At 38.8% G+C, this 24,865-nt stretch overlaps 2 protein-coding genes and 1 long non-coding RNA gene across 8 annotated transcripts; 1 reads left to right on the top strand and 2 right to left on the bottom strand.

The window, feature by feature from the left end:
• Nucleotides 1–783: 783 nt before the first annotated feature.
• LOC124306883 (low-density lipoprotein receptor-related protein 6) lies at nucleotides 784–24,599 on the top strand. 2 transcript variants are annotated; one of them, XM_046768001.1, is made up of 9 exons: nucleotides 784–1,095; nucleotides 13,128–15,084; nucleotides 15,228–15,512; nucleotides 15,597–16,129; nucleotides 16,207–17,289; nucleotides 17,594–20,917; nucleotides 23,674–23,888; nucleotides 24,010–24,230; nucleotides 24,358–24,599. In XM_046768001.1, the coding sequence occupies exons 1-6, from the start codon at nucleotides 1,029–1,031 to the stop codon at nucleotides 18,505–18,507; spliced, it is 4,839 nt and encodes a 1,612-aa protein (XP_046623957.1). In that variant the 5' UTR covers nucleotides 784–1,028; the 3' UTR covers nucleotides 18,508–20,917; nucleotides 23,674–23,888; nucleotides 24,010–24,230; nucleotides 24,358–24,599. The 2 variants fall into 2 exon arrangements, with proteins under 2 accessions (XP_046623957.1, XP_046623958.1); XM_046768002.1 differs by lacking the exons at nucleotides 17,594–20,917; nucleotides 23,674–23,888; nucleotides 24,010–24,230; nucleotides 24,358–24,599 and having other exon boundaries at nucleotides 16,207–16,964; nucleotides 17,066–17,245.
• Nucleotides 5,738–8,827, bottom strand: LOC124306887 (uncharacterized). The gene is made up of 3 exons (XR_006908704.1): nucleotides 8,759–8,827; nucleotides 7,895–8,105; nucleotides 5,738–6,357 (listed from the first exon to the last, which is right to left on the bottom strand). It is a non-coding gene; the product is annotated as an uncharacterized LOC124306887 (long non-coding RNA).
• On the bottom strand, nucleotides 20,066–23,766 carry LOC124306884 (polyglutamylase complex subunit TTLL1). 5 transcript variants are annotated; one of them, XM_046768003.1, is made up of 10 exons: nucleotides 23,632–23,759; nucleotides 22,627–23,111; nucleotides 22,364–22,495; nucleotides 22,201–22,266; nucleotides 21,874–22,052; nucleotides 21,588–21,774; nucleotides 21,297–21,498; nucleotides 20,956–21,186; nucleotides 20,765–20,874; nucleotides 20,066–20,681 (listed from the first exon to the last, which is right to left on the bottom strand). In XM_046768003.1, the coding sequence occupies exons 2-10, from the start codon at nucleotides 22,689–22,691 to the stop codon at nucleotides 20,546–20,548; spliced, it is 1,308 nt and encodes a 435-aa protein (XP_046623959.1). In that variant the 5' UTR covers nucleotides 22,692–23,111; nucleotides 23,632–23,759; the 3' UTR covers nucleotides 20,066–20,545. The 5 variants fall into 5 exon arrangements, with proteins under 5 accessions (XP_046623959.1, XP_046623961.1, XP_046623960.1 ...); XM_046768005.1 differs by having other exon boundaries at nucleotides 23,027–23,111; XM_046768004.1 differs by lacking the exon at nucleotides 22,627–23,111 and having other exon boundaries at nucleotides 23,632–23,766.
• Nucleotides 24,600–24,865: the final 266 nt, after the last annotated feature.

Below are 24,865 nucleotides of genomic sequence, written 5' to 3'. Positions count from 1 at the left end.
ATAATCATAATAATTATTATTACTATACATATTATATTGTTATTACGAATGACACAAAATATACCTATGAAAAATTATAAGTCTGGATTTGCACTACTTTTTATTGCAAAAAGAAAAATTATAATTGCGTATTTATTGCGATGGAAATTTGTATATTTCAATGTATTTTAAACGAAACAATTATATATATACATATATACATATATACATACGTGCGTATGTATACATATATATGTGATAAAAAAATAAATAAAAGACTTATCTACACACCTATCACAACTTTTTATATTTATTATATGTAGTAGACGGCCATTATGAAAAATAGGTTCAGTGGTCGGCCACTCATTTTAAAAAAGCAATCGCATCACGAAAGTATAAATATAAAGCAACGAAACAAAGTATGTAGTACCTAGTGTGAAAAAATGTTTGGTTCCAAAGATGCTTTAAAAAAAAGTGATAAATTTGGATAAAGTGACAAGTTTTATATGATTACGGAAGTGTACACTAAATTCTAATAGGAGTTAAAACAAGAATAAAAAAAAAAAAAAATGTTTAAAAAATGGCCGACCACTAGCGCATACATTTACCCATTATAAGTCTATGCATTTATCCCGTGCAATGAGAATTTTTACAGGTGTGAATCAAACTCCCAGATAATTTGATTCAAATATCCCGCCTGTGCGCGCAATTTTCGCAGCAGCTCCCCCCCCCCCCCCTCCCTCCCGCTTACCGCGTTACTTTCAGCGACGAATGCGACCGTTTCATTCAACCGCGTATGCTGTGCGCGTTTAGTTGGTCGGCGTCGGCTCGTAATGTTGTGTATTCTGTTATTTGGCGGCGGGAGCTGAATGCTGATCAGTTTATTGTTGTTGTTGTTGTCGTTGGTGGTGTTGCTGCTACCGTTGTGCACGTAGTGACAAATGTATTTGTTTCAACCTTAACTTAGAATTAGTTGAAAACAGTGACGAGTGTGCGGAGAGAAACGCTGGGAGGCAGGTACATGACGAAAAGTACAGCCAGGACATAGGATGACTAGGACAAGTCTTTGGTGCATCCTGGCTGCTTGCATTCTGTGCAGCATTGCCTATTGTGATGGTGAGTTTTCATATTTAAATATTGACGCCGAATTTATGCCAATATTATACATTGCATCGTCTATACGCTCGTTGTTCGAAATCAATTTCTTCTGCAATTAGATCTGCATCAGCGAAAACGCATCATGTATTATATTTCTCAAATTTGTAGCTTTGACTATGAGGCCGATATCCCCTCCTCCTCATCACTTCCGAGTAGCATGTTTTTAGGCTAACCGAAATATATTTTTATACAATTCTGACGTTTGTTCTCGAATCTTATTAACGTTCGTTGTGATTACAGACGGTTTCTTTTCCTAGGCTAGCTAACCAGACCCTTTTTCATTCCTTTCTTTCGTACTTATCTTATTACTCTTGTTTTTTGTTTTTTTTCTACAACCCAGGGTGGATAAATATAGAAATAAAACAGACTAAACTTCGGATAAAAGTTGAGGTTAGGTCTCGGATACGCTCTAAGGCTGATCGGGACTCCCGCTGTGGAGTGAGAGAGCGTTGGACCCGTAAGAAAACAAGTGCTCATTTATCTCGCACGAATGCATGTATATATGGGTGTATGGTTGTGTGGAGTATTGTATGTTTCACAGCAGCACGTCGCTCGGCGGATCCTGCATCCCTCCTGAAACAACGCTCCCCCCTCTTTCCGCGGCCTGTAAAAAAATAAAAATAAATAAAGTAAACTAAAAAGAAGAAACTGTAATAGATGCACATCGATCAATTGGGGGTCAAGGATAATGTTATTCTCAATCTTGATAACACCATCCGCCGAATTTTCATTAACTAAGAAAAAAGAAAAAAACAAAAAACAACCGGTAAAAGCGCGTTCCGTATTTGGTCTATTATTTAGTTGCATAAATTCTTGGACTTGTACCTACGTAACAGAAGTTAGCAGGAGGCCCGCGGCTAAAAACATAATAATTCCATCTCGGGGCCCGTCGCCTCGTACGTGTGTGTATAACACACCGAACGAACCCAACCTCAGGAATGTAGCCCCCCCTCCCCCCCTCATGCACCCTCTTCTAACAAGCTACAATATAAATAAGGTTTCCAGGTGCTCGGATCCGACCGTGTCTCTATAGCGTCAGGATTCAACCGTGGGGGCGATCGCCTTGCTAGGATACGAGACGACGTGCCTCAATCACCTCTCTACACAAGTTAAAGAATTTTATCGTGCGTTATGGCAATTTGTAGTGGCAGGATGCGTTACCAGGGAATGAAAAAAAAAATCGTATACCAAGCTTTTTTTCACCGCGAGTGAGAAACCGCTTAACATTCACTAGAATCGTATCGGTGCACGAGATAAGATCCTCGCTCGACATTTTTTATTTTTTTAAATTTTTATTGCGGACTTTACGGTGGACCGTAAAAATCACGGAGATTCGGTGGGTTTCTGGTTGTTTGATCCTTTTACGCGAAGAGGAGGGATGCGTATTTTACATGTCACATATGTACATGTACAGCTACCGTTGCTTCTTCTTCTTGTGACTTGGTACAGTAGTTACAGAAATAACTAACCCGCAGCCTAAACAGTAGTCGATAAATTACGCGAGTTGAATATTTGCTTTCTTGAATTTATTTATAGCTTGAAAAAATACCCATGCCCTGCGAGTCGCGCACGATGATGCCTATGGTTACCGTATGGCTTACCTACGGTACTTATCTCTTGTAGCTCTGCGAGGCCCTTGATATATGTAGGTAGGCATGAACATGAAGAAGGTACGAAACCGATGATTGTACGTGTGTGAAAATTGTATCGCACATAGTGCGATGTTCGTGTGTATGTACAATAGGAGAGCGAGGTAATGGAAATTAGATACCGATTTTCGGTACGGGTTTCGTATTCGATAGTTTCGGTTAACCGAAATATCGAAATTTCCGTAAATACCGAAGTACCTAAATTTCGGTGACTTTAATCTACACATATTGTCGGAAAAAGACTAAGAAAAATCTGTATTGAACTGTAGTAAGTACCATTAATCTGAATAGTATTTAGATTATCAGAAATTTCGGTACTTCGGTATTTACCGAAATTTCGTTACTTCGGTATCGGTTTGACAGAAGGTTCCCATACCGATATATTTCGAGGAAGGAGATACCGGAAAAAATTCGCTATACCGAAATACCGCGCACCCCTACTGTACAAGTTTTATTCATTTTTGCTTGTGCGCCTGTTTTGCAGATAAATTTTACAGATACGATGAACGAACGAAGAGTTAAATTCGAGGATCAATTACTTGGGACATACATGCATATATTTTATAAGCTCTCATTGGCTGATATCGTACGGAAAATAATGTTATTTTCATCACATCCGATTCCTCGTCGTCTTTCTTTTTGGATCCGCTCGCCGTTTTCCCTCCTCTAGGCGTTGGCTATAAATAATATCTCTCTCTCTCTCTCATTCGCTCGTTTTTATTTATTTATTTTTTTTTATCCTTACGAGCGGCGATCCTACAAAGAGCACCGAAATATATACATACAACACAGCTTGTATTATGCAGTCTTGGCTCTTGGAAGTGCTTGAGATAACGCGAGAGAAGAAGGCACCAACGACGACCAACAGACGGGCATCTGATGCGCCTCTGTTGCTTGTCCTTCGGGCCACGGATGAACGTTCCTTGATAAAAACCCGCGAATATCAGTTAATCCAATGAACCAGCGGCGCCGCGACTTATAGGATCCGCATAATTCACACCTTCAGATTTTGTTTCCGATAATAATACCATCCCCAATGAATATTCAGTATTTGCACCGCTGAATCTCCGTACGTGTACCTCAAATATTTAGTGACTCGGACTATATATCTGCACGTATAATATAGTGTATTATTATAGTCGATGCCCAGAGGAGGCTGGTTGAAGCAGATGCAAAGGCAATAAGGTTTTCTCGTGACGCGCCACAAAGCTACCAAGTTATGCCGACGAATTCTGATTGGCCAGCGGTGGCTTCAAAGCATTGTTTACTCCAGATCGAGAAGATATAGGCCGAGTCTGCGGCATTGCAGTGCAATCTATGGATGCTCCGTTGTTCCTCCTCCTGTACAATGTATAATACACATCGTACATTTTGTATCATACAAGTACCGTATGGAGTATTTGATAAGCGACGAAGAGCGTGCCGATAAGAGAGACTAGAAATAATAACTACCTATGTTACATTATTAGTGAATAATCTTTTTTGTTACAGATAATAATTTTTTCTTTCCATTGCTGTTTTCCTTGTTTTTCCAAATAATTGAACATATATCTGTCTCACAATTTACGTGAAATTATTGCATAAATTCGAATCATGACTGCTTTATTGGATATAATACAAGTTTTTTAAAATAAATATCTAGCGTGCCGTTGTGTCGGCAAATTCATTTCGCATTTTCAGATGATCACGCATCTTGTTCCTCCGATACCTCGGTTTATTACGTTATACTGCAAGGCGTGGAAAGGCACGTGGATGATTCACGCCGCGAGATCCGTCCTCGCGTAAATATCAACCTGCGAACAATTCGTCGATCATAAGCTCTTTATTACCTGTATGTACACCGTTGCAAAGGTTGCAGATTTGGTGCCGTGCCATGGATTCGCGACGAAGCGATGATTACAACCGAGGAGAGCCGTACAGGGTATCAACGTGTGTAAATCTTTTATGCTGCATACTCAACGATTATTATATATTTTAATGCATGCCAACGCTTTTGACGATCCACCATATTATTGCTGCAAGGGGATAGAAGAAGAATGTGTTTCGTTACTGATAATTGCCAATAAAAACTCTGCGGAGGAGGAAAATAAGGCGGCGGGAATACGAAGCCTCTTTTTATATACATACGTACCGAGATCGTAAAACGCGCTCGTCGAAGCCCTTAAGTTTCGTTCGCGGGAGGTCTAGACTTATATTACACTCGTATTTAAAGTCCTTCTTTTACCTATCTTTTATCGCTCTAATCGCTAAATCTTTTTCACCGCGTATTTCATCTTTTTTTTGGATATCATTAAAAACAATCATGCAGAAGGCCAAGACTAACTCTCCTTATGTAGTTGCGTAGATATTATATCGACCCCACCATAAATGGCACATGTGTCGAAATTCCACACGCGGTAGAAATCATGATCGTCCATCTGGATCCTTCCGAGAAACGAGAGTTAACGTGTTGGAGAAGTGGAGAAATTTTACAACCAAAAAAATTAAGCTAGACATTTTTTTTTTTTCATCAATATCGATCTTTGCCGGTTTGCCAATTTTTTTATTCATGGTTTTTTTTTTACGACTTTCAACTCGATTTTCGATGCTTTCCATATTTCAATTTCACTCACACCCCCATCTTCCTCTCTCTCTCTCTCTCTCTCGATTCCACTTTTCTCGCAGCGCTAGTCATACATACATAAGAAAATTGCTCCCTTCTGAAAGGCGAGCTTCTTTATAGCAAACGGGAATAGGGAGGTGCAGGGTGCAATACCGACGACCAAGATTGCGAAAGACCGAGGAGGGACGGTCTGCTCTCAACTCTTTGAAGACGAACCTTTGCTCCATTGCACGAAAATTGCCTTTATACACATATATCGGCCGAGAGAGTTCGAGACTCGATATCACATGTAATACATTATATACGTATATACGAGGTGTGGCTATTAAATAACCGGACTGAAGTCATAACACTTTTTATTCGTCACCAATTACAGCAGAAATTTTTTCATCTTCGATGTATAGCCCTTGGCGATCCCTACACCGCTCCATACGACGTTTCCATTGTTGAAAGTAGTTCTGGAAGTCCTCTTCTGTCAGCTGTTCGAGAACCTTCGTCGCTTTTGCTTTAACCGCTTCCACACTTCCAAATCTTTTCTCCTTCAGCGCCGACTTGACTTGACTTCACTTGGGAAATAGAGAAAAGTCACAGGGGGTAAGGTCGGGCGAGTACGGTTCTACATCGAGGTTCTGACGGCTCTACGTGAGAAGCTTGGTCGGACCAACCAACGAACGAATTGTGGCCTCTGGGTTTGCAGTTGGAAGAAAGGCCGAGGCCCCCAGCGTGGGCCTGATGCTGCTGCTGCTGCTGCTGGATGCCATGGAAAGTCCTCGCTAACAAGACGTGGAGGGCGTGCTCGCAAGGATCACTACTGGCTGGCTCTCTTCTCTCGAGTCCTCTGTGCGGAGTTCCATTCGAACGGGGACAGCGTCGTCTCCATGTTATATAGGCAGCTGCCTGCTGCCTATGATTATAATGCTCTCCCACGCCACACAGCATCGCGAATTCCCTCCTCCTCCTACTCAGCACCTTGTTCCGTACATTGTAAAAAGACCGAGTCAATTACCGCGTGAACCTTTGATTCGATACACACGCTTAGCCTTCGTTAACGCGAAGCGATTGTTCGGTATTTCTTATGCAATAAATCACGCTTTTAGTTTGATTTTATTTTATTTTATTTATTTATTTTTTGTAAACTTGACTTATTTTTGTACATCTGAAACGAATGACGTCTATCGCCGGGATAAGAGATCTCGCCTGTGAGTGAGTCAATCTACGCCAGACGGGACGTAATAAATTAAACATTTACATCGATGTTTCCGATTTTGCTGTAATGTTTTTAACCGGGTCTATGGATGAAATAAATCATTGAACAATTTTTTTAAAACAAATTTCGTCCCTGTTTTCCAAGTTGCACGGGCGTGGAATTCAGGAAGAAGAGCTAAACGTTCGAAACATACACTTAAACGGTCATATGTTTGGATCTATTCATCCTTGAGACTTGATCCAAAAATCATTTTGAAGCTGTTGAATCAGACTATTAACATAATGTAATAACTAACCATTTTATTTGTTACAATCAAATATATTATTCAAGCGTGATTTTCGAGGTAAAAATATAGCTTGAAAATTTCGAAATAAATGTGAGCGTATTCTTTGATCAATTCTCTACAAAACTTTGAAGTTTTAGAATGAAACTCCGATAGAAACTGTGTTGAAACGATTTATTTATAAGCGACGGCGCGCTTCGAGAGCGTGCGAAGCTGTTCGCATTCAAGTACACAGAATGAAACTCAGATGACAGAATGCTAATAATTATTTTCACATTTTGGAGTATTGGTTCATTGTTTTTGGAACGCATGTTTTTCCAGTACTGGAAAATCGGCGAGTGATAAATTGCGAAGGTTTTCTGCATAATGCATTCTACCATGTATTTTGACGTTATCTATTGTCCTGGTTTTCAGGTTATAGTTTTGCACAAAGAGACTGACCCTCGATCATCCCCTCAATGGCTTTCATTGTGTTGCTACCTGTGGTTACGATGTTCACGTAGTTTTGCACAAAGAGCTTGACCCTTGGTCATCCCTTCCGTGATTTCTTAGTCGTTTTTCACTAACGGAACAGAAAGATCCGAATTATGACAACATTTTAGGATTGGTCATTTAAAAAAATTCAAAAGAAATTTTTCTTTCACCCTAACGTGATGACCGGTAAGAAGTTAGACCAAGCTGCGAAGAATTGTGTCGTGGATGTCTGTACTTATAACCTTACGAGTCGTGTAACACCGTCTTTTTAAAGAAAAGTATCCACATTTAAAGGTCCGATTTTCAAAATCTTGTGAACTAAGACCAAAACTTTACGTACTTGCTGAGAGTGGGCGGAAGAAATTCAGTTTGCGACTGTGTAATCCATGAGAGTGTTAAGTTAATGGTAAACGGGGCAAAGATACCACGGCTGACAGCCAACACATCTCAGCCAATAAACAATTACAAAGATTGTTTGGCGCGAATGACGCGTAACCTACCGACCGGCCACCGATTTTCACTTGAGGCAATGTTTAACTTACCCAGGAACGGAAGATTCAGTGAATCAGCTGGAAGAGTTGTTTAAAGACGAATTGATAGATACCCTGATGTACAAGCAGTGGGTGTCGGTAGATCGAATAAATTTGAAAACGATTTGATCAGCCGTCGAAGAATTCTTAATAAAACTTTGGGCACTGCTAGAAGGACTTGTAACGCAAGTGTTTATCGCTCAGAAGTAGTCTGCTTATTTTTCTGAAAGAAAGAAGCAATTACAATGACGGGAATGCTTACTGGTAAGCAATTTTTCAGTAAATTATGCATTTGTAATTAAAGATGCGATTCAGGGTACGTCCTTTTGCAGCTTACTACAACGAAGACAACGCAATCTGACGCAAAAATTATATCGCCATTTCGGAGTGTCTGAAACATGACACTGTCTACGTCCATTTTTTTTAACGAAATTTTGTCAACTTTTTGAAATTAGAAATTCGAAATTCGAATAAAATTATTTATTTCTATGATGGAGCGAACTGCACAATACAAAAACTAAAAGAACTTTTAAAACGGTGTCTTCACCGAGAGGACTTTGGAGTTGTTGCCGAATGACACTTTTCCGCTACCTCGCATGGAAAAGCCGCAGAATGATATAAATTTAAAAATATCAATTTCGAACTTTTCACCGAACAGGATTGACAAAGAGAAATAGCTGCATTACAATTTCGTTTCGAGAAAGCTAAACGTGGACGAACTAAATCAACTTTTTGACATACTGACATTCTATTTGTATTTTGCCCCTGAGCGAATATGAGACTTCCAAATAAATTTAATGTAATATAATGTGACTAGATTTTTATGTAAGATTTTGGATCATAATTTCCATATTGTTGGTTAAATATTTAACAAACCTATTATGATATACGTTGTTTTCTGATGTTTTCGATATTTTTAGTACAGAATAGATCTCTACATGTCCACCATTTTCTCCTTAGACTAGCTACACGTGTACCCGAGCCAGCTCTCTCAGCGGCTGCGCGCACCGTCGCTTATGAATAAATCGTTTCAACATAATTTCCGTCAGAGTTCCATTTCATAAGTTTACAGTTTTGAAGAGTATTGATCAAGGAATACGCTCATATTTATTTTAGAATTTTCAAGAGATGTTCTCGCCTTGAAAATCGCATTTCAATAATACATTATTTTATAAAAAATGGAACGGTTCATTATCAAAGAATTCAGTAAATATATAATAATAGTGTGATTCAATAGCTTCAAAATGGTATTTAGATGAAATCTCTAGGATGAATACAACCAAAAATACGACCGCTTGAAGTTGAGTATGTTTTCGATTTTTGTCTCTAAATCTGAATTTCACGCCCGTGTAACTTGGAAAATAGGGATGGCAGTTAGAAAAAAAAAATTGTTCCACGAATTTATTTGGTCCATAGAACCCGTCAAAAAGTTTATAGTTAAATTGCAAACATCGAGGTTAAAATGCTCGAAGTGGAAAGACTCCTGTGCAAATACGCGAATGATGCATGTGTGAATTCAGGAAAACTTTCCTATTTCATTTTAAAAGTTAGAGCAGGTGGGAATTCTATACACAATACCCTCGATCTGTTCGACCATTCAGGTTGGGTTGGGCTTGGTTGGGTCTATGATGTTATAGGTGCGGGCCTATAGTATTAAAACCTGGTTATATGGGATTAGGGGTCTCAAGTCCCAACGGAACTGAACAGGTTTGCCGTACCCTAGCTACGCTATGCTTTTCTTTGCGATGTTTAACCTCAGGGGAGCATCTATAGCCTCGACTGGCTCGTATAAATCATTATGGTTCGTACTGTAGTTAGCCTTTGGGGGTGGGAAAAAGCGAACCAAGAAGAGGCGGAGCTTGATGGGGAGAGTCGTGAAACAGGAGCAGATGGTGTGAGGTTAGCACGACCATAGCTATAAAAAAAAAAAAAAAAAAAAATTCGGCGGACTGTATCAGATGGTTGACAAACCATACGCCTAACTGATGTATATTTTTCGATCATACAAGGCGGATGTAATGAAACAAAGAAATTTGTACCAAATTGTTTAAAACGTTGTTCACTCGCGGGCCAACTCGTTGACAAAAAAAAAAATAAAAAATTACGTAAATATAAAATGGACAGGGGATTGGAGATTCGACCATTTGGCACAGAATGTCCTATATACTTTCGCATGTACACCGTATATGTAACGAGCGTAGGAATTCAAAGAAACAAGTTCTGCATTCTTAGCATAGATGGTTCACTATTCTCGTTTCCGTTGTGTTTCCTTCCTTTCCATCCCACTGTGCGTGTAAAATACTGAAGTGTAAATCCCTGCGATCGATCGCGATCTCTTGATTTATAACCGTTGAGAAAAAATAAATAAATAAAGAAAAACAGTCGACACTTAATCAAAGTTTTTCTGTAATGACAGAGTCGGTATTAGAAATTTGATGTGTATATTTAACTCGTTGTGAGAAACAAATTCGTGTATTTATATTCCCTGCGATTTACGGTCGTAAAGTGGAATTAACTAACGAGGTCAATTGGATTACCTCAAATTGGGATTTACGCTGCAATTCGTCTCGTTGCTGATTATTAGTTTAAATGCACGGTCGCGTATCTTGATTATTATCATTATTGTTGTTGTAATTATTATGCTCATTAGGCACCTGCTTCATCCCGCGCTTGAGATATGTGACAGTTAATCAGACTGCAGTATACAACACCACTCGTTTCAATATAATGTAGCAGTGTGAATTGATTTATATATACATGTGCTCGACTGGACACGAAACGTTTATTTTCTCGACACTTCGTCACGTCCGGTTGTCTTCGCTTAATCATATATAGGCAGGCATGGCAGGACTATAATAGCTTCACCGCGTCGCTTCACGCCAAACAATGCATTCAATCTTTGTTGCAACAGCATTGTTGGTAATTTATTATACCAAATTTACTGCAGATGATTGATTTTTGTGATTTTATGGAGTTCTGAACGTTACGAGTGATTCATAGTTGCAGTCATAATTGATCAACCTGACGCAGTCTTGCCGTTGCAAAGTCGCCTTATTGGTCACCATTCGTTTAGAAAACGGCACTCGAAGAACTTCGTCTTTGGCCCTTCTTCTTCTTCTTCTTCTTCTTCTTCTTCTTCTTCTTCTTCTTCTTCTTCTTCTTCTTCTTCTTCTTCTTCTTCTTCTTCTTCTTCTTCTTCTTCTTCTTCTTCTTCTTCTTCTTCTTCTTCTTCTTCTTCTTCTTCTTCTTCTTCTTCTTCTTCTTCTTCTTCTTCTTCTTCTTCTTCTTCTTCTTCTTCTTCTTCTTCTTCTTCTTCTTCTTCTTCTTCTTCTTCTTCTTCTTCTTCTTCTTCTTCTTCTTCTTCTTCTTCTTGTTCTCCCATACCATGTATCAAACATATGGATACATCCGGTGATACTTCTTCCTGCCGTTATAACGACGAGGCCATTAAAGAAACAAAGAGATAAAGAAGGAATGTAGGAAAAAAGAACACGGAAAACGCAAAGTACAAGAACGAAGGAATACGAAGAAAAACGATTGCGTTTCCATACGTTGCTCAGTGTAAACAGAGATTACGTATCTCAATTTACACGGTTTCAAATTTCGTATTCATATCTATAACGTGGATTTTGAATCTCAATTAAGGATATAGATTCGAGAACGCCTCGAGTTTTCACTGCAGTGACGTATGATTGTTTCGCCGATTACTGCATCGCTATTTGTTCATTGATTAGATACACAAGAATTGAGTTCATCATCTGGGTTTGAGTTTGCCAAAAATTGTACCGTGCAAGAGTCGTGAGTAGTTTAATTAAGTACCTGTTTAAGGTTTAGCGTGACCGAGTAATTGAGCCTCCTGCACGAGTAAACGTTCGTTCTTAGCAGGTTACTTACCCACTGAAATATAATTACCCCGGTATCTGTCGTGCTGCAGTCTCGAAGCCTGTGTTCATGTATATTGAGTTCTCCATGCGCAAAGCTAACTATTATTCAAGGAACAGACGAAATTTTTACGTATAATATGGCTCCGTGCAGGTTCTGACAAATAGCAAATTTTTTTGTACCAACAAATCTTCGTTTCGAACGTATCTACGGTTCGAAACCCGATGAGGAGAAAATGGCTGAATGAATTTCTTACTTCAAAAACATTTTGATCTCTTTTGAAGCAATTTCACTGTATAGGGTGATGATAGATTCATGGCTTTCCGTATAACGGAATGAGAGATGAAAGGCAATTTAAATGAGTGGATTCAGCCGCGAGGGGGGGGGGAGATGGAAACGTGATTGCCGGCTTACAAATTGATTTACATTTAATGCAAATTTGAATTTGCCTAATGATTAGCCGATGCTTATGTTAATGACCTTTACGTAGCATAACTTTGCAGTTCGCTCCACTACAAAGTCTTCTCTTGTCTCTCATTTCTGCCGTATATACGTATGCCACATACAAAGGATCCCGCACAAATCTTATGGGAAATTGGCTTACGGTGGAATTGGTCCAAATTCGGATACGTCGTACATTTCGATGTCCTGAACAAAAGTGTCCACGGAAAGGAAGCGTAATAATCCCTCGTAAGAGCTAGGTAGCGGCTCGAGAAAGGCTGAATCCCGTATTTGGTTCTTCGGGCTAATTCGGACTTCATCCTATAGTATATTTGACACAGGGAAACGATGCATTTTCATTTCAAGGAGAAATAAAGAAATGGTATGAATTATACGAATTTGCTAATGTAATTTCATAGAATCCGTGGTATTTCTTTACTTTTGCGTCGGAGTGTTTTTGTTCAGAATTGTGTGTAGAATGGGGCTGTTGAGCCTTTTTTCGCGTTCTCGATATTCGGAGATATGTACGTCATCGTCGAAACCGACCAGGGCACCCCCTTAAATGTCGTCATAACAGACCCGGCTTTGAGAGTGTCTGCCCTCGAGATAACAGCGCCAAAGAGAATAATAATGTGTTGGAGTGCATAATGAGGTAAAGAGAGACCCTGCTTGTTACCCGGTCAAAGCGAAAGTTTCTCACCTTTACAAACGAAAATTCACGCTTCGCGTCAGAGGCTTGTATCAACAGCCACTGCAGCTTACCGTTACACCTTGTTATACCGAGTATGCGCTTGGAGCTTTTCGAGCTAGACCGGACGTACCTTTTCTTCAATCGTTGAAAACGAAACTGGAATTTCCACTTCAATAATGATAATACTCATGATTCTTTTGAATAATGTTTTTTCTTCCTTCTCTGTTTCAGCATCACCATCGCTCCTTTTCGTTACCTACAAGGATATCAGGGTGGCGAACGTCTCCCGTTCCAACAAAGTATCGATTCTCGTCAAAGATCTTTCGCAGGAGAGCGCAGCTTTGGACTTTTACTACGAACGAAACTTGGTGTGCTGGTCTGACAGTGGTCTAGAAGTGATACAGTGCGTCAATTCAAACAGCACGTATACCGGGGACAAGTTTACAGTGGTAAATTCAAGCATGATATCGCCCGAGGGTTTGTCCTGCGATTGGTACACCGGTAAGCTTTATTGGACAGACGGTGAAAAAAAGCATGTAGAAGTTACGAGCATCGACGGTTTACACAGAAAAGTACTGTTTTGGACGGAGATTTATCAACCTCGTGCGATTGCCGTTGTACCTATGAGAAGTATACTATTTTGGACGGATTGGGGTGACGTGCCCAAGATCGAAACTGCTGCTATGGACGGTGATCCTAACACTCGCGAAGTGATCGTATCTGAGGATATATTCTGGCCGAATGGTTTGACCATCGATTACGAGGCAGAATTGGTATACTGGTCGGATGGAAGGTTGAAGTTCATTGCTGTTATGGATTATCACGGCAAGAACAGAAGAAAAGTCGTCAGCCAAGGACTGGATTATCCCTTTGCTATCACTTATTTCGATCAGAAGTTGTACTGGACCGACTGGCAAACATGGTGTATTCACTCGTACGATATTCAGGGGCAAAGTCACCCCAGAGAATTGTTTCACGGTGAATACATACCGGGTGCCATAGAAGTTTGGGATCCAAGGAGGCAACCTTACGGCGATAATCCGTGCAGGCACAACAATGGAAATTGCTCCCACTTATGTCTGCTCAGTCCGAAACCACCAGGATATACGTGTGCCTGTCCAACTGGCGTTAAGCTCATTGATAACACTACCTGTGCCAATGGACCTGAGGAACTTCTTCTCATTGTACAGCGAACTGAGATATGCCGGCTGTCGCTCGATTCGCCAGACTACACAGGGTTTCCGCTTCCTTTAACCGGTATCAAATATGCGATTGCTATAGACTTTGACCCAGTTGAAGAAATGCTCTATTGGACTGACGAAGCGGCCTGTGGTATACGGAGAACAAATCTGAATGGTACCGAACAGGAGGATATTGTCACAACGGAAGTTAAAAATCCTGGCGGTATCGCTATCGACTGGATAGCCAGAAATTTGTACTGGACCGATACAGGGACTGATCGAATAGAGGTAGCTCGTTTGAATGGAACAAGTAGAACAGTGTTGATAAACGAAGATCTTATCGAACCAAGGGCTATAGCATTAGCACCAGAATTGGGTTGGATGTTTTGGACAGATTGGAACGAAAAGAGACCAAAGATTGAACGTAGTAGCTTGGATGGTAGCGATAGAATTTTACTAATTACTAAAGATATTGTTTGGCCGAATGGTATTGCAATTGATCTAGAGAGGAAGAAAATATACTGGTGCGATGCAAAGACTGATAAAATAGAAGTGTGTAATATGGACGGTACCGACCGAAGAGAAGTCATCACTGATAATTTACCCCATATGTTCGGATTAAGCCTTTTAGGAGATTATCTATACTGGACGGATTGGCAAAGAAGGAGTATAGATCGAGCACATAAATTGACTGGTGCCGATAGAGAAGTCATCGTGGATCAAATGCCCGATGTCATGGGGTTGAAAGCCGTACATTTAGGAATAGTTGAAGGGACCAATCCATGCGCAATTAACAACGGCGGCTGTAGTCACTTATGCTTGAATAGGCCTGGTCATAATTACGTTTGCGCGTGCCAAATTGGGTACGAATTGACCAAGGATGAACGAACCTGCGTTATACCTGACGCGTTTCTCTTATTCTCAAGGAAAGAAAACATCGGACGAATCAGCATTGAGAATGCTAATAATGATAATATCATACCTGTAACCGGGGTAAAAGATGCAAGGTAATTGGAACTTCCGTGCGATGAGTCCTGTGAAATGTATTAGGACTTTCCATTTATTTTTGGACCTTTCTAATCGCATTTTAGTAAATCACGATGATGTCTAAAATATTATCACATTAAATTAATGGTCCCTTGCTTTTCAGTGCCTTAGATTTTGACATGAGTGACAATCGAATTTATTGGACTGACATCAAGGTAAAAGCGATAACTCGGGCATTCATGAACGGTTCCAAAATGGAGAGGGTCGTCGACTTGGGATTAGAAACCCCTGAAAGCTTAGCGGTCGATTGGATATCCCACAATTTATATTGGAGCGATACAGGGACACAGAGAATAGAAGTTGTACATTGGAATCGGTATAGCAGACGTGTTTTGATATGGCAAGACCTTAGCAAACCCAGATGTCTGGCATTGGATCCAGGAAGAGGGTAATTAATATTTTGTATTAGTTTTTGATGCCACGGATTTGTTATACCGTTACCTAATTGTTGAAAAATTAATCAAACTTTCAGGCACATGTATTGGACGGAAGAGCAGGGCGTTGGTAGCATAGAAAGAGCTGCACTCGATGGCTCACGAAGAACAGTGATATTATCTCACATTGGCCAAGCACATGGCTTAACGATCGATCATTTGGAGCGTCGTTTATACTGGGCAGATCTTTCCATACCTGCAGTGGACAGCTACGATTTACAGACCAAAAAGAGAAAATCAATCATCACTCAGAATATAGTCTATCCATTTAGTGTGACTCAGTATCTGGACTATATTTATTGGACAGATTGGAATACAGGTGATATTGAAAGAGCCAACAAGACGAACGGGGCGAATCGAACAAAGATTCATAGTCGGTTAGAATCCGTTACGGATTTATTGGTCTTTCATGCATCGAGACAATCCGGTTGGAATCCATGTGCTGAAAAGAATGGATATTGCAGTCATTTATGCATAGCTTTGCCAGGAATTGGCGGAAAACCGTCAACCACTTACAAATGTGCTTGTCCGACCCACTACAGCTTGGCACCTGACAACAAAACTTGCATCGGTGAGTTCAAATCTATCACCAAATCGCAGTTCTTGGGTCATAAAACAGTTAACACATCTTTTTCAAACTTTTTACAGCTCCCAAAACCTTCATAATTTACAGCCTTCGCAATGTTATTGGTCGCCTTTTACCTGACACCAACGAATGTCCAGATATTGTACTGAGAGTTCAAGGATTGAAAAATGTTCGCGCCATAGAATTTGATCCCATCACGCAGTATGTCTTTTGGATAGACAGTCGTATACAATCGATCAAGAAGACACTTGAGAATAAGCTGCACGTGGCGGTAGTGATTCCTGGTAGTTCAGGACATCCCTTTGACCTAGCTTTAGATCCTTTGGGAAGATTGTTGTTCTGGTCGTGCTCAATAAATGATGCAATCAATGTCACCAGGCTAGACAATGGATCGATGCTGGGAGTTGTGGTGAAGGGTCTCGGCGAGAAGCCAAGAAGTATAGCAGTTCATCCTGAGAAAAGGCTGCTTTTCTGGACGGATATAAGTGGTGATGTAAAAATCATGCAGAGTCTGATGGATGGTAAAGAGCGAGTAGTCATTGCATCTAACTTGGAAACTTCTACGAGCATAACAGTTGATCCCATCTCTGATCTTATCTATTGGACTCATGGAAGACAAATCGAGTTTGCAGATCTGTTAGGCCGGAATAAGAGAGTCCTGGTTTCCACCGGATATGTCAGTGTAACACACATGACAATTTTATTTGACTACCTGTATTGGTTAGATAGAGAAGGACAAGTGATCGAAAGAGTCAACAAGACATCAGGAGCAGGAAAAAAAACTTTACCCAATCGTCATCACATTATCGACCTGGTTTCTGTAAGAACTCCACATGATAAAGTAATGGAATCGCACATTTGCAGTCCGCTCAATAACCACGGAGGTTGTTCTCATTTTTGTACTGGAATTTCATCACCTAGATGTTCTTGTCCCCAATCACTTGTACTCTCGGATGATGGTCGAACTTGCAGAGCAACTGCAGCTTGTGGTGCCGAACACTTTACATGCTCAACTGTTGCTAAAAATTGCATACCAGCTACTTGGCGTTGCGATGGCCAAAGTGATTGCCCTGATGGTAATGATGAACTAGGGTGTCCACCATGTAGACAAGATCAATTCAAATGTCAGAATGGACACTGCATTGGTAAGAATCAAACATAAATTTGCAATGTGCTCTGGTGAGAATTTTAGTTTCGCACTTACAAATAAATTGTGATACAATTTCTATTCTTTGTCTTCAGATTGTTAGAATTCTTTTTTCAGTTTAACGTCTTACAATTAGAGGCACGCAGAAATTTTTTGTTCGCTCACACTATCAATGCTAAGGTATTTTGGAAGCAGTGTTCGAACTTTTTAAATACTTGTAGGTTTGATATCCCATTAAACAAGTACATTCTATTAAACTACCAACTAACTACGGCAGTATTGTTTAAATTTGTAAATTTCAGATATGTCCTGGGTTTGTGATGGTACACCGCACTGTGTCAACGGGATCGATGAAGCCCACTGTTGTCAATCTAGAGAATTTCAGTGTACAACAACAAGGGTCTGCATATCAAGATCAAAGCTTTGCAATGGTTGGGATGACTGTGCGGACGGTAGCGATGAAACATCACCACCTTGTACAGCAGCTATTCCTACAGCAGCTATTTCTACAGCAGCTATTCCTAAGCAGAATGGTGCAATGCTGATAGCATTTGGGCACGGCATATATATAGTTGGTGCTCCATTAGTGATATTTATAATCATATTGGCAGGCGTGGGTTATTGTTGTTGCAGAAGAAGACGTAACAACGCAGGCCTGCCAGACATTTTACACGATTCAGCAGGTGAGCCACTCTCTCCTAAACATGGGAGAGTTAACATAAAATCAATGCCTATCCAGAAGAATGGAAGAAAAGATTTTAAGCCTGTTATGGAGACTGTCAGATTGTCAAATTTGAACGGAAGTAGCATTGGCTCGAGCTACGATCGTAGTCATATAACTGGCGCATCGAGCTCTACGAGAGGAAGCTCGGCTGGCAGTTACCCTCAGGAGACGTTAAACCCTCCTCCTAGTCCGGCTACTACAGCTAACTCGACAAGATACTCTAGTAGTAATGCATCTAGATACAGACCTTATCGCCATTATAGACAAATTAATCAACCACCGCCTCCGACACCGTGCAGTACTGACGTCTGCGATGAGTCTGACAGCAATTACCCTGCACGGTATAGGTATGAAAGTGAGCCATTTCCACCTCCTCCTACACCTCGATCTTACAGTCACAGTGATGCTGCTATGAGCTGTCCGCCTTCACCTAGTTCTAGGTCTTCAACGTATTTTAGTCCGTTACCTCCACCGCCGTCTCCGGTACCTTGAGTAAACATGTAATTTTATGATACTGCCTTGATACGAGGTGTAGATCTCCAGATTTGACAAACGGTAATGGCAGCTATTCGACTGCATTCATCTGCTAATTCGAGCTTTACTCAAACCATGAGACACGCTTCGCTTGTGAGAGCGATATGACGGGAGTAAATGCAAAATTCGTACGTACAGAATTTAGTGTAATTAATTCATAAAGTGCAAATATACATATAGATAACTTACCCACCTGTACAAAGCCAATACCATTGTGCCTGGTAGATACGATTTGGTCTAATTGTGTACAGGATTTGTTTGTACAGCAGTATGGACACTTGTACACATAGTTCATAGTGGCCATTGTAAATATTGTACGAGTGCAAGCTGACGAATGTGCGTGTGAGCCTGTAGATATATATAAGCTTACTTCTAAAGGGTATAAATAATTGTAAATTACTTCGTATTAACTTAAGTTACAACCAAAATCAGCCTACATGACGCGGGCATGACAAGGTTGTCGTCCTTGTGTAAATCTAATCCGTAATTTTTTACTATACTCCGTTTATTGTGATATACAATCTAAATCCGTACTTTAGTTGGGTTCATAATCGAGCATGTTATTATCATAGACACACATCCGTATTCTATGTTGCTTACCTTCCCAGCATAGAACCAAAGGCTGAATTGGATACATGTTTATGGCGTATTTGAATTTTCTATTACACAATCATGTTAGAAGACTAAATAATATAACGATACCTATAAAATTTTAAAACCTTTTAAATTTATCAAGATTAGTCTATTCTTTTCCTTTTTCTGACAATATGACTTCTTTTTCTAAAAGTGACACTATCTTTCACAAGTTTGCCTTGTGCAGTCTTGTTGCATTCCCAGCCGAGGCTGACAATAGACATAAATATATGTATAATGCAATTAATGCTACAATATTCGTGTTTATTGACATGTAACTGCACGTTTTCAAACAAGCTCCGTCTTTTACGAATTATTCTGATTATCCAAGGAAACTTATTCAAGAAAAATATCTTCAAATATGGGACACGAAAACATAACTCACGAAATAATTGGATAGCTACTCCAGCCAGAACTAAAAATTTTTCTTCAAATTAGTGTTTTTATAATTAACTTTATACTGCCGTCAGCATTATTCGAGAATCTTACGTGATTGTAAACTTTTATGGACAAATTGTGATTTACGTAACACTGATAGCGCTGAAATTTATTTTTTTCATCATTATATATTTCAGTACGCTATTAAAAATTGTTCAGTTCCGTTCAATTAAACTGATTCTTGAACACCACTTTCTTCAAAGATCATTTTATAATTGGTGCAAAACTCGTGATACCCAAAATTGAAATATTAATTTTTGCGAAGGTAGTGATGCACAAACTTGAACATGAGATTGTTCTTGTGACGTAATTAAAATTCATATAACTGTGCCATGGTATGTATATACTTTGTATTGAAACTTCTGTAACATTGAAGTAGATTGGAAAATCGCAAAATCTCGAAAAAATTTAATATGATTGTTTAAGAAATTTTTCAATTCTATAATTCCACTGGTAGTATTTTGAGCAGGATTTCTGATTCAATTTTTATTCTCGTTTAGTATTCAAGACTGAAATTATGACCTATATTTTGTATGTTTGCCATCATCGCATCACATCATTATAACTAAAATATTTATAAGAATATAAAGATAATAAATAAAACTTTTGTTAATGTATTTTAAATCATAGTATTGCTAATTATTATCAGCATTCATTCTAAGTAGAGAAGCAGAATTAGAATTCTGAATCAATTCAACAATTCGTTAAGTGTATTTCAAATGCGTTTGTTTGTAATTAATTCACCGTTCAACATTTGCCGCATTAGCGGCAATACAATTTACCAAAGTACGTTACAAGTAGATTCAGTAATAGTAATATTAATAATAATGAAAATATGAATATCTGCTTTATTATCCAAAGAAATAAGAGGTGAGGTTCAGCTACAACTGTTTTGCAAACGAATCCAATTCCCTTATGTAATACTTTATTTCCATTTGTTTGATTGATTTCGAAATTTTCCTGTAGGGTTGTCTCTCTCGTCCTGGGCTGCTAATTCTTCATCCAGGAGTAACTCAAAATTCCCCATAGCTTCAGGCGACGGACACTTATTCCATCTGACGCTATTGTGAATGGAATAAAAAACTTGCTAATCTACGATACCTCAATTGACTTGATATCAAATTAAATGATCAATATGACTTACTCAGGTACACCGTCGGGAGGAACGACTACTGATATAATGTTGTCAATCAATTTGTACTTTAGAATTCGATCGTTCACCGTAGTGGAAGTTAAAGATGGTGATGCGTTAACCTGGTTAATCAAAGAATTCAGAACGTCTACCTCATATATCATGGTATTAAAAACTATTAATTTTTTTTTTTTTTGACTGACCTCTATTAACCATGGCTTTAGTTTATTGTCAATGATAATATCATAGCCATAGCACTCAAAGCAGTGTCGATCGTTTGCCATTACCGGAGCAACAGCTTTTAAAGAGTGTACGATACACCAAGAAATATTAGCAAAAAGTTTTTCTGTCACAGACTTTCCTCGAGTACTTTCTAAGTACAATCTCAAGTTTTGTACACTCATTTTCCCACCATGTAAGCTATTGTATTCATCCTAAATTCAATTCACATGATATCAGTTCCAACACGTGCTGTGATTATTATTTTATCATATGCTCGTTTTATTTTTGTATTCTAACGCTTGTATCAAATCCTCAAACTCACTCCATGTTTTTGTACAGACACGTTTGTCAGATGAACATACATATTGTCAAGTTCTTGAATACTAGTATCGTATTTTACTGTGCAAAATCGACAGAATCCAAGCTTGAAAAGATATGCCTTTAGGGGTCGAAATGAAGTGATTAGCACATACAACCGAAGATCGAATTTCTTCCCCCCAATTAAGAGTGGATTGTCGATATACCTGATGAATGCACATGCAATTTGATGAGTAATATAGTTTGAAAAAGAAAACGAATCTGAACTTTTATCCTTCCAGTTAATACTTAATACCTGGAAATAACGTATGATTCTTTAGTAAGGTTGGGGTTGAATGGATTTCTAGCTTCACGAGACCATCGCTTCAATTTACTCAATTTGTTTATAAGGAATATTCCAGCCCCCTGTGATTTACCACATGGTTTCATTATCCAAGTACTTTGTGGAGACTTGCGATATTCTTCCACAAACATATTATAATCTATTTGTGAAATGTGTTTCCATTAATAATTATATACCCACTGAGAAAATGGCAGGTTTCTGAACACTAATTCTTCTTTTTTTGGATTATTATCAATACCTGCTGGTAGTACAAATGTAACTGGTATAAAATCGAGGTGAAGATATTTTCCTGGTCCGTCTCCTCTCTCAGCGAGCAGGCTTCCTTCTCTCTCCAAGTCTTTTCGGTATCTTTTTATGTTTTTCACCAGTAAATCTTTGCGTGTTAGTTCATAGTGATTGGGAAAGTGGTTGATGGTTCTGAGAATATGATAAAACACTATTTTTTGTTTATGCTGGATTAGAAATGAAATTGAATCAAAATATTGCTAGTTACTTAGCTTACTTGGTTAGCCGTTATGACTATACCATATACTTATTTATAATTAACAAGTCTAATTTAACTTACTGATTATCACTCATTCTGTAGCCAGTTTCCACGCTAAAAATAGTTCGGCATGATTGGGTGACAGCCCTGAAAATATTTGTTTCATGTTTCACAATAGTCGAGTTAAACCAGCTATCATCATTGTAAATACTTATTTATTTTTGTAATTCGATCGAATTTTTACCAGTAAAAATTCCAATCATCTTCTGGACCAACTTGAGTCCAGCCTCTTTTTTCAAAGTTGTAAACTATAACGGACTTGTCCATATCCGTACAGAATGTCACCCTCATCCTGTCCGTTCCAATTGTTGGCACTCTGTGAATGAAGTCATTCTTTTTCATCAGATCATTAGATTCACTAGGGTTCTTAAAGTGAATAAGTAAAGTATATTGTTTATGTGAATAAGGCTTTAAAAATTCGGTCTCGATAACAGCGTTATTTTTCACCTGCCATAAATAGTGGATAAATTGTTCGTAACAGCCCGTTTGTTATCGGCAACCGAATTCGCCATTGTTGACGAATGTGCGGGACGATGTTTGATCAATTACCAGAAAACTCGCGGGAAGCGAGTGACAACAATATTACTTCGATAAGTGATTAAAAACACTTCCGTGATCAATATTTTATTCAGTCGTCGAAATTATTGATCGAATATAATTAAATAAATTTTGAAACCTCAAAATAATGAAACACTTGTATGAAATTAAAGTGCCGTGCGAAAAAAATTCACAATATTGGTAATCCGGAATCATAATAATAAAACACGATTTTAATTGCGGTATTGCTGATGGTATACGATTTGACTATTTTATTACTTATACAGATCATAATGGATCTAGTTCATACAAAGAGAATCGTAGATTTCTGTAAGAGGGTGCCCTGGTCGATTTCGACGTGACGTATATATCTCCAAATGTCAAAATCGACGTATCTGAAAAGTAATAAAAGGCAAATTCTGAATAAAATCACGCAAACACATTTTTATTTGACGCAGAAGAAAGAAATGGCATGAATTCTAAGAATTTATTATTGTGATTTTGAAGCCCTCTTTTGCATTTGAAATACGTGGACTTCGATATTTGGAGATATATACGTCACGTCGAAATCGACTAGTTTGCAAAGTTTAGTCGGCTAGTCAGAATGCTTAGATGATGGGAAATGTGAAAATGTGAAATAACAGAATTTGATCCCCAGGGCACCTCATAAGCGCGCGAAATCGCGGTAGCAGAGTCAAAGAATATGAATCAACGGAAGAGTCGTCGATCGCTGCGTCGATAGGGGGATAGCTTTGAAGTTGGCTTATGAACGAAAATTTTTGCTTCACGTTTGAAATTTAATTAGACGACACGTGTGGATCGTAGCTTGAAGCAGTAAATTGTGTATTATTACGAGTGAGAATGAATCTGAAGAATTAATAAGTTGATAATTGCAAAGACATTAAAAAAACAAACCTTAATTTTGAAAGTGTATATAATTTCAAGTGCAGTCGTCAGTTTTCAGGGCAGTTTTCACGGATTGGCCTCTCATAGCGATGTTTTTGTTTACAATTCTTGGCCAATAGTAATCTACTTTTCCGGACTCTGTCAACAAAAGCATCAACGTCGAGTGACGAATACAATATACCCCCTAATCCGTATACGGGTATTTCACTAAACATCAATCAACGATCATCACACCAAAATTAATTCCGCACGTGTTCATTCGCATGGTAAGCCGCATTTTTCGTAGCTTGTGCTTCAGCATACGTATGGATTTGCGTGAATGTTTGGTTGAAAGGTACTATCGGGATAAAAGTAATCAGTTTGAAATTTTTTGTTCTTTGCCTATAGCCAATAAAATGTCACCCTCGGCTAGTCCTGCTAAAGGTGTGCAGTGGATGCACTATGGAGCAGATGTGATAAGGCACATTGGACGGGGACGAGGAATAGCCCGTTCAAATTTACCAGTAGGCGAATGCCTATGTCAGAGGTCCCATTGTTACCTCCTCTGCGAGGTCTGCGGCTTTCTCGGATGGGGACGAATTAGATACAGCTGTCCAAAACATCCTCAGGTTCATGGACAATATTTTTATTAAATTATCTACATAACGAGTGAATTATTTTGTAATTATTTCAGATGATCGAGACTATCTATTAATTTGCCATATACGAATCGTTTCGTTTGCTTAATCTTTTCAGACAATCTTTCTGATCGATATGTCCGAATGTCCTCGATGTCGTGCATATGGGTATATGATTATGGAGTTTTAAGAAGACAATTACTGCGACATACTTGAAGAGCCAAAGATATAAAAAAATATGCTGGGTGTACATATTTAACGTTATTATTTTCTCAAAGTAACACGAAGCTTTAAGTTGAATCTCAATTGCTGGGAATGAATGGTATGCACCAAAAATAATATAATGCAAAAGCATATCGGTCGAATTTGCAAAAATCTACTGTTATGGAGTCAGGAGTTTTTGGACCTCGAAGCTGATCTTTGTATTACATTACTTATTCAGTTATCAAGTTTTCACACAATATTTTTGACATATCTGGCTGTGCCTAAAAATAGTATTTCGAAGAATATCGTTTTTGCTGTCGGCCATTTATTTACAGCATTTGAGTAAACAGATATTACTTAGAATATAAGGTATTTATGTATAGTGATACATAAAGTGATTTTCCTAAAAATATTGATGCTGT

Source organism: Neodiprion virginianus, chromosome 6 (assembly GCF_021901495.1).
Source record: "Neodiprion virginianus isolate iyNeoVirg1 chromosome 6, iyNeoVirg1.1, whole genome shotgun sequence".
Taxonomy (NCBI): domain Eukaryota; kingdom Metazoa; phylum Arthropoda; class Insecta; order Hymenoptera; family Diprionidae; genus Neodiprion; species Neodiprion virginianus.
This window is presented reverse-complemented; position numbering and strand designations above follow the sequence as displayed.